The sequence below is a fragment of the Drosophila mauritiana genome, chromosome 2L (genome assembly GCF_004382145.1).
Source record: "Drosophila mauritiana strain mau12 chromosome 2L, ASM438214v1, whole genome shotgun sequence".
NCBI classification, from domain to species: domain Eukaryota; kingdom Metazoa; phylum Arthropoda; class Insecta; order Diptera; family Drosophilidae; genus Drosophila; species Drosophila mauritiana.
Genome location: NC_046667.1, coordinates 3,194,082 through 3,208,644, shown reverse-complemented (window position 1 = coordinate 3,208,644; position 14,563 = coordinate 3,194,082). Strand labels below are relative to the sequence as shown.

The following is a 14,563-nucleotide window of genomic DNA, read 5'->3' as shown; positions in this document are numbered from 1 at the left end:
ATCGTTGGCAAAAGAGTATAAAACGAGCAAAAGGTGAACTGAGGAAACCAATTAGAGTACTGTGAAGCGAATTGAAACGGCGCAACATTCTGCATTATAATTTAATCTAGAGTGTAAATAACTCCACAGGCTACCGACTCTAGTTCAAGTTCAACACGAAACAACTCCATTACATTGGGATTGGGTGGGGTGGGGGCAATGTCAACAGACTGCCACGATTGTCAACATTAATAAATCAGCTGGGAAAAATTGCAGTCGATGGCGCTTTTTATGATGCCATCACCAACGCGCCGACTATTCCAGATGTCAACCACTGCCCCCCAGCCGGAAAATAGAAAATGGAATCGGGAAAAGAGCACGAGCGAAGGACTTGTAAATGAAAATGACGCGGAAGCGCTAAGGACAATGACGGACGTCGACGTCGACGTCTAGGATGACGAGTTTTCAGTTTTCAGTTTGAAGCTGATGGCCTCCCAGGCGCCTTTTCCCGCCGGAAATGACATTGCCATGGAGTTGACACCGCCAGCGGAAGCGGAAATTTAAAAACAGGGCAAATGGGCCAGCAAAGCGGGCGAACAACCGACAAATGCTAATCAAGATGGGAAGTGGGGAAAGGACTCTCAAATTATCGAGGTATGACCAGGAGCCCAGCTTCAGCATCGCTGTCGTAAATGTACTCTTAAATTTTTGTTAATTATTAATTATTTATCCGCTTGAATGGATAATACCCTAGAAGTTCGTTCTCCATGACATGTTAAACTTCTGGTAGGGCAAGTAGTACAATGTCTATTCTGGCCATCTCAACTTCATATGGGGCCCAAACTTTATCCAGTGGTTGCTGGCAAAATCAAGTTTTGAGAGGGCGAGGATTTTTATTTCTTCGATTTGAAAATGAATTTCCAGTTCCGCCAAGTTATTTGAAGCCAAGAAGTTTCTAGCCGGATATTGTTGCCTAAAGTTGCAGCTCGCCAGCTAAAAGCTGATGAAAACTTGCATATACGCAGTGGAAATCTATCAAAATTGCATGAAATCAATTGGCAAGAAATTTAGATACAACTGCAACTGAAAGCCTGACAAGAAAATGTGAGTTCTCTAAGAGCATTCAAGCTGCAACAGAAACCCAGCCAGTAAATAGAAATAAACCCATTCACTCCCCATCAAATGAAACCTAAGAGGAAGCATCACGTAGATCGAGAGCATTTTTCTTGTCTTGAGGACAGAGACTGAAACAAAACGTGTTCCTGGTGGCAAATCCTTTGCGGCTCCCCTGTTTTCCCTCCTTTTGCACCCCAAACACGTAAGCCACGCACACGGATGGCCAAAGACATTAGGACGACACAATTAACCTTTTTAAAGGAGGATGTCAACAGTTGGTGACGGGTTGTGGTGTCATGGGGTTGGTTTGGAGCTTAAAGGGCGTCGAAACAAACCTTGTGTAATAATTTAATAGAGGGAAAGAAAGTGGATCCGGACCATAATGTTCAAGGAAACTAAAACGAACTGACTTACAATAAATATACATATAAACTTCAAATATTTGTATAATGCCCACCTTGATGGAAATTGAAAGATATAAGGCTAATGAAATCAGCAATGTCTTGGGAAATTTTATCTCAACGTTTAATTTTTTTGCAAGCACAGTAAGGCAAGTATTTTAAAATTGTAATAAGCCACCAAGGACACCTTGAGGCGCTTTCAATTTGTCCTCAACGACGTGCATGAGGAACTCCCATTCAATCTGGCCACAAAGCAAGCACATGGGACAATTTCCCCACCCGGAAAGCATACAAGACTCTTGAGGGGGTAACGTAATATTTTTTGTTGCTGGCGACAAGACGACTGACATATCATATTGCAATGCGCCGGTAATAAGATTACTTTAAAGATTGAAATTTGGGGAACTCAAATCGGCTTAGTAGTAGACAGGTAAAGTTTAGCACTTTGTTTTAGTCGAAGCGAAAAAGTCAGCTATCAAATGTAAATGAACCGTGCAAACTGTCCCCTAATTGGATATTAAACTGCACCGAACTTCAGTTGTATTTTGCAGCGGAAATTGACATCTTGCAATAAAAAATTTAGTGGCCATATCTAGTTATTGCAGTTATTTTTTATGTCCGCATTTTACGACAGTTGCCCTGCTCTCTGGGAGCTGGAAAACAATATTCAATTGCGATGCAAGAAATGCTCAAAGCTGTCAATCATTGTCACGGTTTTTTATTTCTGTGCCGTAACACATGGCGCATGAATGATTGGCGGAGTAGGTGAACTATGGATATGAGTAATGAAATAAAAGCAAATGCTGCAAATGACAATTCTAGAGTCAATAAGCCGGGGCACAAATCCCAGCAGCCGAATAATGAAAACATATCCTTAGGACACACATAAAAGCTCACTCGTATATCAATTTTATGGGCGGAAAATAACTTTCTCAACGTGTGAAAAATCGTAAATGGTGAAAACAAATCAAAGCGCTGCCCGCAAGCCAACCGAAATAGTTCCTCTTCTCTAAATATTTCCTTTTGTTTCTGTAAGATAAATGTGGGGAGCGAGCATAGTAATAAAATATTTATACTCTCAAATGCAGAATAGAGACGCAAATGTTCGCTAAGCTTGGCTTTTTCGTTTCGGCCATTGTTCCAAACCATTGACTGATGCAAATTTGATGGAAGGTTCACATCACGTATACGCCCCAGGGGACGTGCCAAAATTGAAACTTTCGGTGGTCAACAAATGTGACACATTCGGAGATTTATTCTTTAAATGTTTGTTTGATTTTACAGCAGTTATGGGGGGGGGGGGGGGGGGGGAACAGATAACCGAAAAAGTAAACTGAACCCGGTGTTTAATTGTTATTTTATAAGTATATATAACATATATGATATATATAATATAATAATATATAATATGATATAATATATAATAAATGTAAGTTATTTATATATTATATATATATATAATACATATATTATATATATATCTTATATTATATATAATAATACATATATATATATATATAATGTATATAAATTATAAATATTTAGAATGCAACGGTATATTATTCCTTATTTAAGTCACCTGTTGCCTGACGTAGGTGCTTCTCCGATGTAAACTTCATCATCATTCTCTTCCTGGCCAACTTGGCCTTCTCGTCTTTCGACATATTGGACACTATGCATCTAATGGCTTTGATTTTCTCATCAGTAAGTGATAGTTTTCTATACATTTGGTAAGAGGTTGCAAGCACAGGGTTCTTATTTCTAGAAGAAGTCCCCGGACTTGCCATACGACTAACTTCAGTCGATTTTGGTTCAGAAGTTAATGGACCATCCACAGATATCGTTTGTGATCTGTGCACTCTTTTCTGGCCTGGTTGGGGGGAGCTAGTGACATGTTTTTGCTTAAAAGTGTTCTTTAGATTAACAGGAGTATTGGGTGCTGTTTTAGATGTATTCCTCGCAGTGCTAGTCTTTTCTTCATTGGCAGTCTTATGCTTAAATTTCTGTTGTGGCTCTGTTTCAGATCGAGATTCTTCAAGTAACTTCCGTGAGCTTTTAGACCTTGATGAAGGAAGTTCTTCTTGGAGCTTGGGCTTTTTAGCGGCAGTTGGGGAAACATCTGGGCTACTGCTCGGACTACGATATCTCGATTTTCTTCCTTCCGACTTTGTCTTTTTAGCCTTTGTCTTGGTTTTCGTTTCTGACTCAGAAGCCTTTGAATTTTTGTTTGACTTGTGATTATTTGCTGAGTCATTGTTATTCTGAAAAATTTGATAATCATAAATACCATATTGCTTCAATTGCCTAGCCAATGCCGCATTTATTGCTGGCATTTTAGGTAAAACGCCAAATGAGACTAGATTTGTGACTGCGGTCAAGTTGTTGCACTCATCGCAACAGTATTTAGAACGGCGTCGAGCCAATCGCTGGCAACAGCCTGAAAAGCAGATGCCCTTTTTCTTGGAGTTTTCGGGAGGAACATACTTCGCAAACTCTCTAAACATGTTGCATTGTGTTCCCGTCGATACGAAGACCTGTTTAATTGTTGCTTTTGGAGCATCCCCTGTGACTTTATCCTCCGGCTTTGGGTTCTTTTCCTTCGCAGTCCGTTTTGGGTTTTGATCCACCTTTTTAGCTTCTTCTTTATAATTTTCATATTCGACTGCTTTCTGTAACTTCGTGGATTGTCTGCGAGTTCTTGAAGCCTTTGGAGCAGGAGTGCTCGGATTGTGTACCTCTAACGGCTCCTGGACAAACGTGGATTTCCTGCGTGGATTTCGCCTGACACCGATTGAATTGATAATCCTGGCTCTTTTTGGAGTTTTGGGGGATTTTGGAGTTTTTGGAACTCCTGAGGTGGATGAACTCTTCTTATAGGTGCACTTCAATAGTGGATTTTTGCGGAAGCACTCGGTGCAGTAATAGGTGTCGTGCAGTACCCCGATACTTGCGGGCAAACCGATGCAATCTCCATGGAACCACTCGTTGCAATTGTCACAGCATCTATATAGGATCAAATACTGCGGTTAGGAGCAAGGATGAGAGACATCAGCTACCTACATCATAAATCCATTGCTGTGGCTCTGGCGACAAATGCAATACACATCCTTGGCGGATACCACAGAATCGGCTTCCTGAATATTATTATTATTATTAACGCGTATATATCTCATTGTTAAAGAAACTTACACCAGAAACGTTGCTTTTCTGAACTGGGACCATTTTTGATTTCCGAATGTCACTCACTTGAACAGAATACTTTTTTAATGTGTGCGCAGTTCTATTTCAGCTTTGATTACTATGACTCGCCTACTTTTCCCATTTATCGATAAAAAAAAAAACACTAAACATATCTAAATATTGAATTGAAGATGAGCAAATTAAAGCCAGTTGCGATGGCTGTTGGTAAGAAGAAACTTACAATATTTAAACAAGAGATAATGTTTATAATTAGCTGTTTCCAGAGTCGGTCTGCATTTAATTATTTCACAATTTTGCCTGTAGTTCCTTATCGCATTTAGTTCTTGCGCAAGCAATTAATTTTCTTGTTTACCCACATGGCCAACAATTTTTGGGAGCTAATGCGGTTTTTAAGCCCACCCACGTTGGCTTCTATCTGTTTCCCCCCATTTTTTGTTTTTTGTTTTTTGATTTTTCGAGCTCCCTCCCAGTGGAGCCATTAACGTTTTTCCATCATGTGCCTGGTTTTTGCAATTTAGATAGTTGAATTGCGCCATTGCTGCACTTGGCACAGCGCAAAAGTTTGATGGAATTTAAAATTAAATAAAATGCTCCTAAATTCCCAGTTAAGCTAACGCGCATTACTCGGCAAATTAAGCATTTATAGCACATGTGGGCTTAAAAAATCAACGAAAGGCAGAAACGCTTTCAGAGAGTATTATTGGTTACCTGCACACCCAATTAGCTGACTTCCGATCGAATTAAGTTGACCCCCTTTTTCCACCGCATGTCGCATATTTCATGCCATAAACATTAACCCACTCGATTTTATGTCACAATCGCTCTGGCTTTACTTTTGCATCGCCCCCAAAAAAAGTGAATTGGACGTGGCACGAACAACATTTACATATGGCATTTACACTTATCAACATTATGTTTGGCGACGCCTGTTTGTGGTTATGTGCCACACATTCGGGCTAACAGTGGGTATGAATAATTGAATATTCCTCGTTTTTGCTCTCCGTTTTTTGCCAGTTGTTTGATTAATTGTGCACACGCCGCGTGTCCTCGCGCTGGGTAAAAAACGAGATGGCTTCATCATACTTTAAGGCCGGGACAGCAGATGAATACAATTGCATTTTGACCGCAGAACGACGGCTTCTGACCTAAAAAAGAAAACGATTGACAGGTGCACAAAACGAATGTTAAGGCTCAAAGGCAGCAGCACAAAACCCGCACACAATATTGTGTAAACATGTCTTGCTCAAAGCCAAAAATGGTATGATTGGAATGGCTACTTAAATGAAAAAGTACACGGAATAAAATTGATGGATAAATGCGTTAGAAAATAGAGAATGTGAGATTTCAAAAAAATTTCTTTTGGTAATTATTTTAAATACTTGTAACTCGAACAACGAGAGACCTTAAGTAAGGGTAGATAAACTTAAGATTACGAGTAGGAAAAGCAAATACCACAACTTCGATTTGCGTTTGGCTCGTAAAGGTACATTTTGGGTGAACTTTCTGTCGGCGAATGGAAAATGCAATCGGCAAGCGTTTTGGAAGGCAAGAAACTGCTTTTGTGAGCAGTCAAAAGGCAGCAATAAAATTACTTGCGTCACACAACGAGCAGGGATTTGAAATCGAATTGCAGGCAGAGATAAAAAAAATGCCAGGAACACACACTCTAATATTGTACGTACATATGAGCGTGCTGGAGATTGCGGATGTAGAGTCCTGATTAGATAATTTTGCTTTCAGCTCGATTTGCATTTGCTGGCCAATCTGCTGAAGAATGGATTTAAGGGATTTTTGGGATTCCGGCATTTCCTGCAGCGAAATTTAGGTGATTTTTAAGCAGCTTGACTTCTTAAAAATACGATGTACCATTCATGAGATGGTAGTCAAACGTGTTCTTTAAAATTGTAGAAGAATCTAGCATTGTAACTCGTTTCAGGGCTTCAGAAAGGTTAAATACCTTAAAAATACAGCTAAGAGAATAAAAGATAATGAATATTGAAAAAACAAAAATTGAGATTACTAGCAGAGCAAGGTTTCGATCCTCGGACCTCTGGGTTATGGGCCCAGCACGCTTCCACTGCGCCACTCTGCTGTTGTAAATCACGGACGTAAAAAACTAACAAGAGCTACGGTAAGGATCCTTAAAGCTTGCAATTAAAAACAACCCTATTTACATTTTTGGTTTAATAATCTTGTTAAGATTTTAAAGGCAAGCAAATTGGGCGTATAATTAGTTCAAGATCTCTAAGCAGATATACGACCAATTACATACAGTATTTTTGAAGTTATACATACATATATCTTGAGTTCATTATTTCTGAAATCCAGTTATATAAAGTAATAAAAGCAAACTGTAAAAAACTACTTTTATGTCGCTATATAATGTAAAGTTTCCTTTCTTCAAGTCCTCAACTCTGAAAGTACAGCTATAAAAATACGTCTTCTTATGACTTAAGAAAATGGAAATGGAAATTGGCATATAAACTCGACTAGAATATACAGTCACACGATGGTAATAATTTTAAAGTAATAGATTTCGGATACATTTAATGAATGCTTATTTTAAAAATGCTTTTAGTGCGTGTTTTACAAATAAGCGCAAATTTAAGAAAAGGAACCATCTACAAATAATTGTATTATTTTGTAATGATATGCCGGAACTGCGGTCAAAAGCAATAAATATAGACAATTTTGTACTGATTGCGTTGCATTTGGAAAATTAAATCATAAAAATGCAAATTAGTGCTCCCGAGGCTATAAAAGGAAATATCGTGCCTCTTGAAATAAACAATAAAAGTGAAGTGAAGGATTTGTGAATAATCTATTTCCCATAAAACGAACGTGAATCGGAAATGCTTATTGCAACAAAAAGTTACTGCCTACTTTATATATCAGTCTAATTGATTACTTTAGATATTAACTTTCCAGCTACCCAGCTGCCCACTAGCTAATCATCTTCATAATCAGTTTATTGTGTGTGGCTCATTAATTAAAAAACAAAAACTTGCGTTTTCCCCAGCCAAAGTATGTCAACCCAAGAGTGATTGAAAAAGTTTTCCTCCTTTCTTATTTTCTTAGTTTCTTTTCAATGGAAAACTCGGTTGAGCTTTTTTGTAGTTTATCAATTTAAATGGGGCTTCAATGTGAACAGTTGCATTTTGAAGCAACATAATACATCTTCAACTTTCAATATTGTGATTGGAAGCAAGGGTTACAAATTGACTCTTACTCACAGTAATTGCTGTAACTTATAGGGATTATTTAATGGCTTGAGTTGTTGAGCCTGCAAGCCTTAAATTTTAAGTGCTCAAGCCCAATCCTTTAATTGGAGGCACTAAACTAATTTAACGTGCTGTAACATTTTGTCAACGAAAAATGCATGTCAAAACCATGCTGGTTGCCAAGTTGAGGCCGTGGTAATTTCATTTTCTATTCAGACACGCACTGACATATTAAATTTCAGAGCCTGCCGCATAAGTGGGTCCTCACTTAGCTTCACTCCGAGGGCAATGAAAAAGTTTCGCCTAGAAAGTGCGGCGGTTCGTCAATGTTTCGCATGAAGGTTGTGTGTCTGACAGAGTCATTACCAGCCATATATATACATATACACTCGGATATGTGTTGGCTTACATATATGTGCGTAGTGACACATTTCAGCACACAACACACTTATGCACTTAGTCGCTGATAGTAATTTGCTCATAATTTTCAATTATAAACTTGTGGCGAAAATGACTTAATTGTTGAGTGTGGCAAGCTGGTTGATGGAGCAAAATGGTTTGATCCAAGAAGAATCTATCAAGTTTGCAAGTCAGATTGGGGGGTATTTTCCCCAATAATTAGCAACAGGTTTCCCTTCTAAAAGAGACCCGTGGATCTGTGACAAGTTCCACACAATGCGTAAACAAATAAAACGATGTGTCCCCGTGCAACATGTTGCAGCGAACGTGTTGCACGGTTGGGAGAGGTCTTTCGACCTTTTCCCCGGAAAAATTTCCCTTAGCGTTTACATTATTATGTTAGCAGACAAATCGTTAGTGAACAGAATTAGTGTTAAACGAATGCTCTAAGCAAACGGTTCACTGGAGTTGTAGATTTTTAAAAACACCCCTTGAAGTGTGAGCGAAATACGAGAATATGAATATATATATGAATATACACTGAATATAATGCTAGTTCTTTTTTTTCCAATTTTTTATAAGCCGCATAAATCCCTGAAATGCGCACTTTATTGCAGATTTTTTCTACGAAAATTGGCGTGAACAAAAGGGGTTAAATGTTGTACAAGCGAAGGGAGTTTGAAAGACTGAAGGACAGGCATACATTTCAATAGACCTTCATAAATGCCACAATCCATAATTTAAGCACACATAGTGACTTTTCAAAAGCTGCTCCTGAACTAAGGACTACGTACTAACTTTAAGCAGTAAGGGATAAGCTTTGAATATAGATTATATGATAGTAAATGGGGGGCCGGCAACTAAATTTTGAAATCTTGACAGGAAATCAAATGAATTTATTGTTTACTTATCAAATAATGAATGCAATTATCACGTAATTTATAGCCAAGAGAACGAGACTCACAACCTTAGGTAAATAATTTGTTTTTTCATGTTGTTCCAGAAAAAGCGAAAGCTGGAGTCAAAGCGGCTTAAAGTATCAGCCATCATCAATCTGCAGCGCTAGACAAATGGAATATTTACATTTCGATTTAGAATCGTTGCCAAAAAGCAGCTGAAAGCTTTGCAAATATTTTTTGTGCATAAAAATGCTGAATGGCAAACATTTTGTTTAAAATTATTTTAACCCTTTAAATTAAAAAAAGTGACTACAGCGAATAGAAATGTGCTACAAACCTTTAAGTCTATCAAGATATTTTGCCTTTGACAAAGCGAAAACCGCTGAACAGCGAACGGCAATTGAAATTCGCAATGGCTAGGGCAGAATAAAACTCCAATTGATTTAAAATCCAGCCAATAAAACTGCAACAAAAGCGAAGCAAAGTGAAAGCAAACAAGTTGCTTGCACGCCGATAAAATCAAACGAAAATGGGGGAGAAATTTTAAATAAATTCGCGACGAGGTGAGGGTTCGCTGGAAAAGCACGCGGAAAAACAATAAGAAACCGAAAGCTGCAAATATAAAATCTAAAATTGACCATAAACCCAACGGTGGCCCAGAAATGAAGATAAGCGGCGAACGCGAAAAGGAAAACACCAAATTGATATAAGCTCCCTTTGTTTTTGGGTCTGTGGATGCTCCTTTTTTGCCAGGACGAGCCGTAATTTGCTGGGAGGATTCGTGGGAGATGGCAGTGCCATCATAATAATTTAAAGTGGAACTGATAATCTTTGGCAGGCTAAAGTGTCCTTGGCTGGCAGGAAAAGTCGAAAAGGTGGCTGCAAACTGGAGGCGAAAGTGCTTAAATAAAGCTGTTTTTGTTGCGTTCGCTTGGCGAGTATTTGAGCCATCTTTTGTATTTTGGCTGCCAAAATGTTTGCCAGCATTTTCCCAGAGACAAAACTCATGTCACTCTGCTGATGTTCAAGCTGTTGGCTTTTCGGGAACAACATAAGTTTAGTTTATTATCAGTTTTATGCTAATCGATTTGAAGACACTTGACACAGCTGTCACCGCCAGTTAAAGTTGCAAATTTTAACAAATTTATATACAATGTCAAAAAGTTTCATACTAAAATAAAAATGATGACATTATTTATATGAAATAGAACTGCTGCTTACTGAATATTTTTAAGTAGAGATTCCTGTAAATAAACCAAAAAAGACCTTTTGGATTACGAGTATGAGTGCCGCTTGTTTTCAAATTATACAACTGGAAGAATTTAATAACCATACCGAAAGGCCCAATTGTGTACCAAAACCAATTTACATGAGGCCATAACAAGCCAGCTCATAACTCAAAAATTTCAGCAATCAACAATGCCCTCATATCTATTATTTTCTTGATGCACACACAATTTCGCAGCCAAAATTCAAATGAGGAATGGTGGAACTACAAGGGGGATATTCTCACACAAATTCACAAACAATCGCACTCTAATGCATTTGGGCCTTGGTAATGCATTTACAGATGAGTCGGTAGCTAAAACTGGCCGAGTTTGCATGGCAAAGAAAGCCGTCGAATAATATGGGCTAATACGGGGCATCCAGTCGCAATGTTTCACATAAAATAGGTTCGATTAAAGGCAATCAAGAAGCTGTTTTAGTGGTAAGCAATCAAAGTGATTGTAAATTATTTCATTGAGTTTTATAATACTCCTCCAAGCTTGTTAAATTTTTACATATTAAAGTAATATATGAATATTATTCAAAAATAACCCTAGTTCAATTTTGTATTTACTCACAGATGTCCGAAAACGTACAAAAAGTCAAAAATGCCTGGAAAAACAAGCTGTGTACTGGGCACCCTTTTTATCAAGTCAAATATGCAAATGAGCTTGCCAAATGTGCTTAACTCAAGTGGGAACATATGCGAGCTCCGGTCAGTTTCTTGCCACTTTTTTGTTTCGACTGACAAATCTGATTATGTTATTTAGATTAGCCGCAGAAGTCGGTTGTCAGTTGGCAGTAAACCTTTTTCAGCCGCCTTCCTGCCACATGGGGCAATCATAAATTATTACGTAACATGCCACTTCTTCCAGAGGCACCAGAGTGACCCAAATTGGGTGAATTTCAGTGAGCTTTCGGATGTCAGATCAAAAGGGGAATGGTTTCAATTGATGCTCACCTGCCTGCTTTTTGCCCGGGGCGTTGATTGCAAATCTTCAAGTGGGTTTGACAGCCCTCCCCACCTGTTCTTGTATCCTTGTATCCTTGTATGCAGACAGGACATGAGCAGCAGAGAAGGGACCAAGGAGCTGCTCCAAAAAAGCAGAAGACGCCGTGCAAACACGCAGGGAGCTAACAGAAAATTGGATTTTATGCTTATTTACATTTGCCGCTTGCCAGCAGGTGGGATATCTACCAAAAAGAGGTTACGATGCGAATGCGTGGGGCATATCCTCCTGTTTGATATATGCACATATATTCATCCGCACCAGACTTAAAAGTGAGCCATAAAAAGTAGGCAACTTTCCGCTTTCCGTATCGGATCCATTAAAGCCAACTGTTGCTGGCCATATTCTGTGAAATTTATACGCGCTTGCATATCGATTAAACTTTCATCGCACGATGATTTTTACAATGATTTTTAAGCAGCAAGCTGTTGCCTTCGTTCACCTCGTGCCATTGTGGAAAGTGGATTTCAGTTTTTTCAAAATTAATAATAAATGTTTTTACGCGTTTCACTCAGGCTCCATGTAAAGGTACACATATCAATGGAATGAAAAGGTGTTGCAGTAAAGGGATTTTCAAATTCAGTTGGGCACGCTTTTGTAAATTTCCTTCGCCTTTAGCTGCTTATAAATTACCAAAGATTTTATCGATCCGAGCAGAAGAAATGTTGCGTCATCGTGAAGGTCGTCGCAGCAGGAAAACTTATTTATCTTTGGCTCACAAATTTATACACTGCTATTGAGCAGGACCAAGTGGTCCCTGGGGTATAATAATAATGATAGCAGGCGGCCGCTCGAACGGGGCGTATGAGTAATTTATGGTAAGCAATTGACTTGTTGACATGACCGAGGGCGTATGTGTGCGCCGAATATACGTATATGCATTCCAAGTAAAGATTGCAGATAGTCCCAGAGCACTCATAATCTTCGCAAGAAAAAAGAAGACCGTGCACAAAAGAGCCACAAATCCCTGGAAATCTTCAGCGTAATTGACATCTGATTGAAGAAGCATCTGGCTGCTTGCCAGGTCCGCTACGTGCCACCTGACTAATCACACAGCCAGGCACGACAGGTGTGGATAGAGATGTGGAGATGTGGCGCTCCGGAGGAGCGGCGCCCACGAACATGTGATGAGCTCGTGGCGGCCGGGTGCGGCAACTGAAATCCACGTGAAAGCCAACACCTTGTCACCCGGCGACACCGCGCACAAAAACCATGGCTGCCACCCAAACACCCTGCATCCTGCATCCCACATCCCTTATCCACACATCAAAAGGACTCGGACGTGACATGTGCTTATATAACTCCTGACGACCCAAATATCGGGCAACGCAGATGAAAAACGACCGCGGTCAGCGGGATCATTGAGTTCCACAGATAAAAGCTAAAGAATCTGACGGATGCTGCACAGCAGGATATATTTCACAGGCCTACAGAATTACAAAACAATTAACTACCTGGGTACTATCCGTTTGCATTTCTCTTAATACTTATTCCATTCTGATTTTGCTTTTATGATTTCTTTGCTATTTTCCCATTTCCCTTGCCTCGAGATTTTGGCCAGCACTGTGCTCCATATTTGAGGTACTCAATTCTATTGAATGCCTAGGTAAACTCTGAGTTTCTCCCTTAACCGGTCGTTCTCTATTGATTAGCCTGAATTCTCGGGGCTGGTACCAAAACAAATGCCACGTCTTCCAAGTGGCTGGCCAACAATGCCGGCAAACACACGAATAACAAAGCAATCTATGGGCGAGTGGAGGGCAGCTCTAGTTGGCGTTGCAGTCGCCCACGAAGGAAGTCCTTGGGCAGCAGGCAGTGTTTGTGCAGTGTTTCCCTCGCATTCAGGCCGGAAGTGGCTCGTGGACATTCAGAGCAGTGCCAAGAACATGAACGCCGCCAATGTTGCAACATGGGCCCGCATCTATATCTATTCCCCCAAGCGGCTTTCACGCCCGGACTCCCAGTGACCCCCATGTCTTGCCACCGACGATGATGATGGCGATGTCTCAGTTGCCTGCAATAATGCCACAGATTTCCTATCAGACGTTTGCATTACGCTGGACTTGACCCTCCTACCCGGGATTGTTGCTATTTAAGGCGATTTCCTGCTGTCATCATCCGCTGCGGCGTTTTTCACGGACATGTTGGCACGTTCTTGTACACAGTATGTTATCACTTAATTACAGAGGTCCACAAAGGACTCTGGGTGCCTTGCATTCCAAATAGTAAAATTCTAAATAAATATATGGGTATTTTATAGCTCTTGCAGAAGGTGTTCAGTCCAAAAGTTATTTTGGGTACTATGGGTACCTTTACCAACTTGCGCTTACCAAGATGGGTCACTAAAGTAGTGGGTTTGATAACTTTTCCACAACTGGAACGAATGGGTGCATTACATCTAGCATTGGTAACGATTGCTCGTTCAAAATCAAGGGATTTTCCGATGGCCAACTAACACGCCTTTTTGGAATGCACACAAAAAGCCGTAAATCTGCGAGTCGCATTGAACCAGATGCATTAGGCTGCATAAATATCTGCTGATGCGGACATAATTTCAGTCATGGGCTGCACTAAGTACTCGCACTGACTGTGCATATATTGCTGTCAAACACTTTCGGCTTTTGGCTTTCGACCGAATACGCTTTTCCAGCTTTTCCGGCCCTCCGGCCTGGCCGCGCCCCTTATCTGCGAATGTGAAATTTGGCCATAAAGGGAAAATGCAGCCGAGGCACGCGGATGCCTTTGAATGCTGTCTTCTTGCACACAAAAGAGCGGATGATGAAATTTTATTGTTTTAGCTGGTTGTCATGTTACGCAGAGATAACAAATTCGTTTACGATAATTCCAGTTAGTTTACAGCCAGGACATTCGAACGAAAGCATATCCTTTGTCTGACTGCAGATCGTTAGTGAGTTTTATGCCATCCTTTGGCAAACTGCAATCGAGAAGCCCTGATTGCACCACCACACTATCCAAGGTTTAAAGCTTGATTTCCCCGACATCGAACTTAAATTCCGGCCGAGTTGTGTCTGCGACAATTGCTCACAAATTATACAAACATTTCGCTGCCT

At 40.0% G+C, this 14,563-nt stretch overlaps 1 protein-coding gene and 1 non-coding gene across 2 annotated transcripts; both read right to left on the bottom strand.

Moving 5' to 3' along the window:
- Nucleotides 1-3,053: 3,053 nt before the first annotated feature.
- LOC117145241 lies at nucleotides 3,054-4,764 on the bottom strand. Its single transcript, XM_033310822.1, has 3 exons — nucleotides 4,686-4,764; nucleotides 4,557-4,630; nucleotides 3,054-4,499 (listed from the first exon to the last, which is right to left on the bottom strand). Exons 1-3 carry the CDS (start codon nucleotides 4,716-4,718, stop codon nucleotides 3,056-3,058), a joined length of 1,551 nt encoding a protein of 516 aa, XP_033166713.1. The 5' UTR covers nucleotides 4,719-4,764; the 3' UTR covers nucleotides 3,054-3,055.
- A 1,953-nt stretch (nucleotides 4,765-6,717) lies between these two features.
- On the bottom strand, nucleotides 6,718-6,789 carry Trnam-cau. Its single transcript has one exon. It is a non-coding gene; the product is annotated as a tRNA-Met (tRNA).
- Nucleotides 6,790-14,563: the final 7,774 nt, after the last annotated feature.

Excerpts from the sequence above, each read along its gene's own strand:
- LOC117145241 (XM_033310822.1), bottom strand. The coding sequence starts at position 4,718 with ATGGTCCCAGTTCAGAAAAGCAACGTTTCTGGT. Across the intron at positions 4,631-4,685 it reads AGAAAAGCAACGTTTCTGGT|GAAGCCGATTCTGTGGTATC; the intron begins GTAAGTTTCTTT and ends AATAATATTCAG. Across the intron at positions 4,500-4,556 it reads CACAGCAATGGATTTATGAT|ATGCTGTGACAATTGCAACG; the intron begins GTAGGTAGCTGA and ends GATCCTATATAG.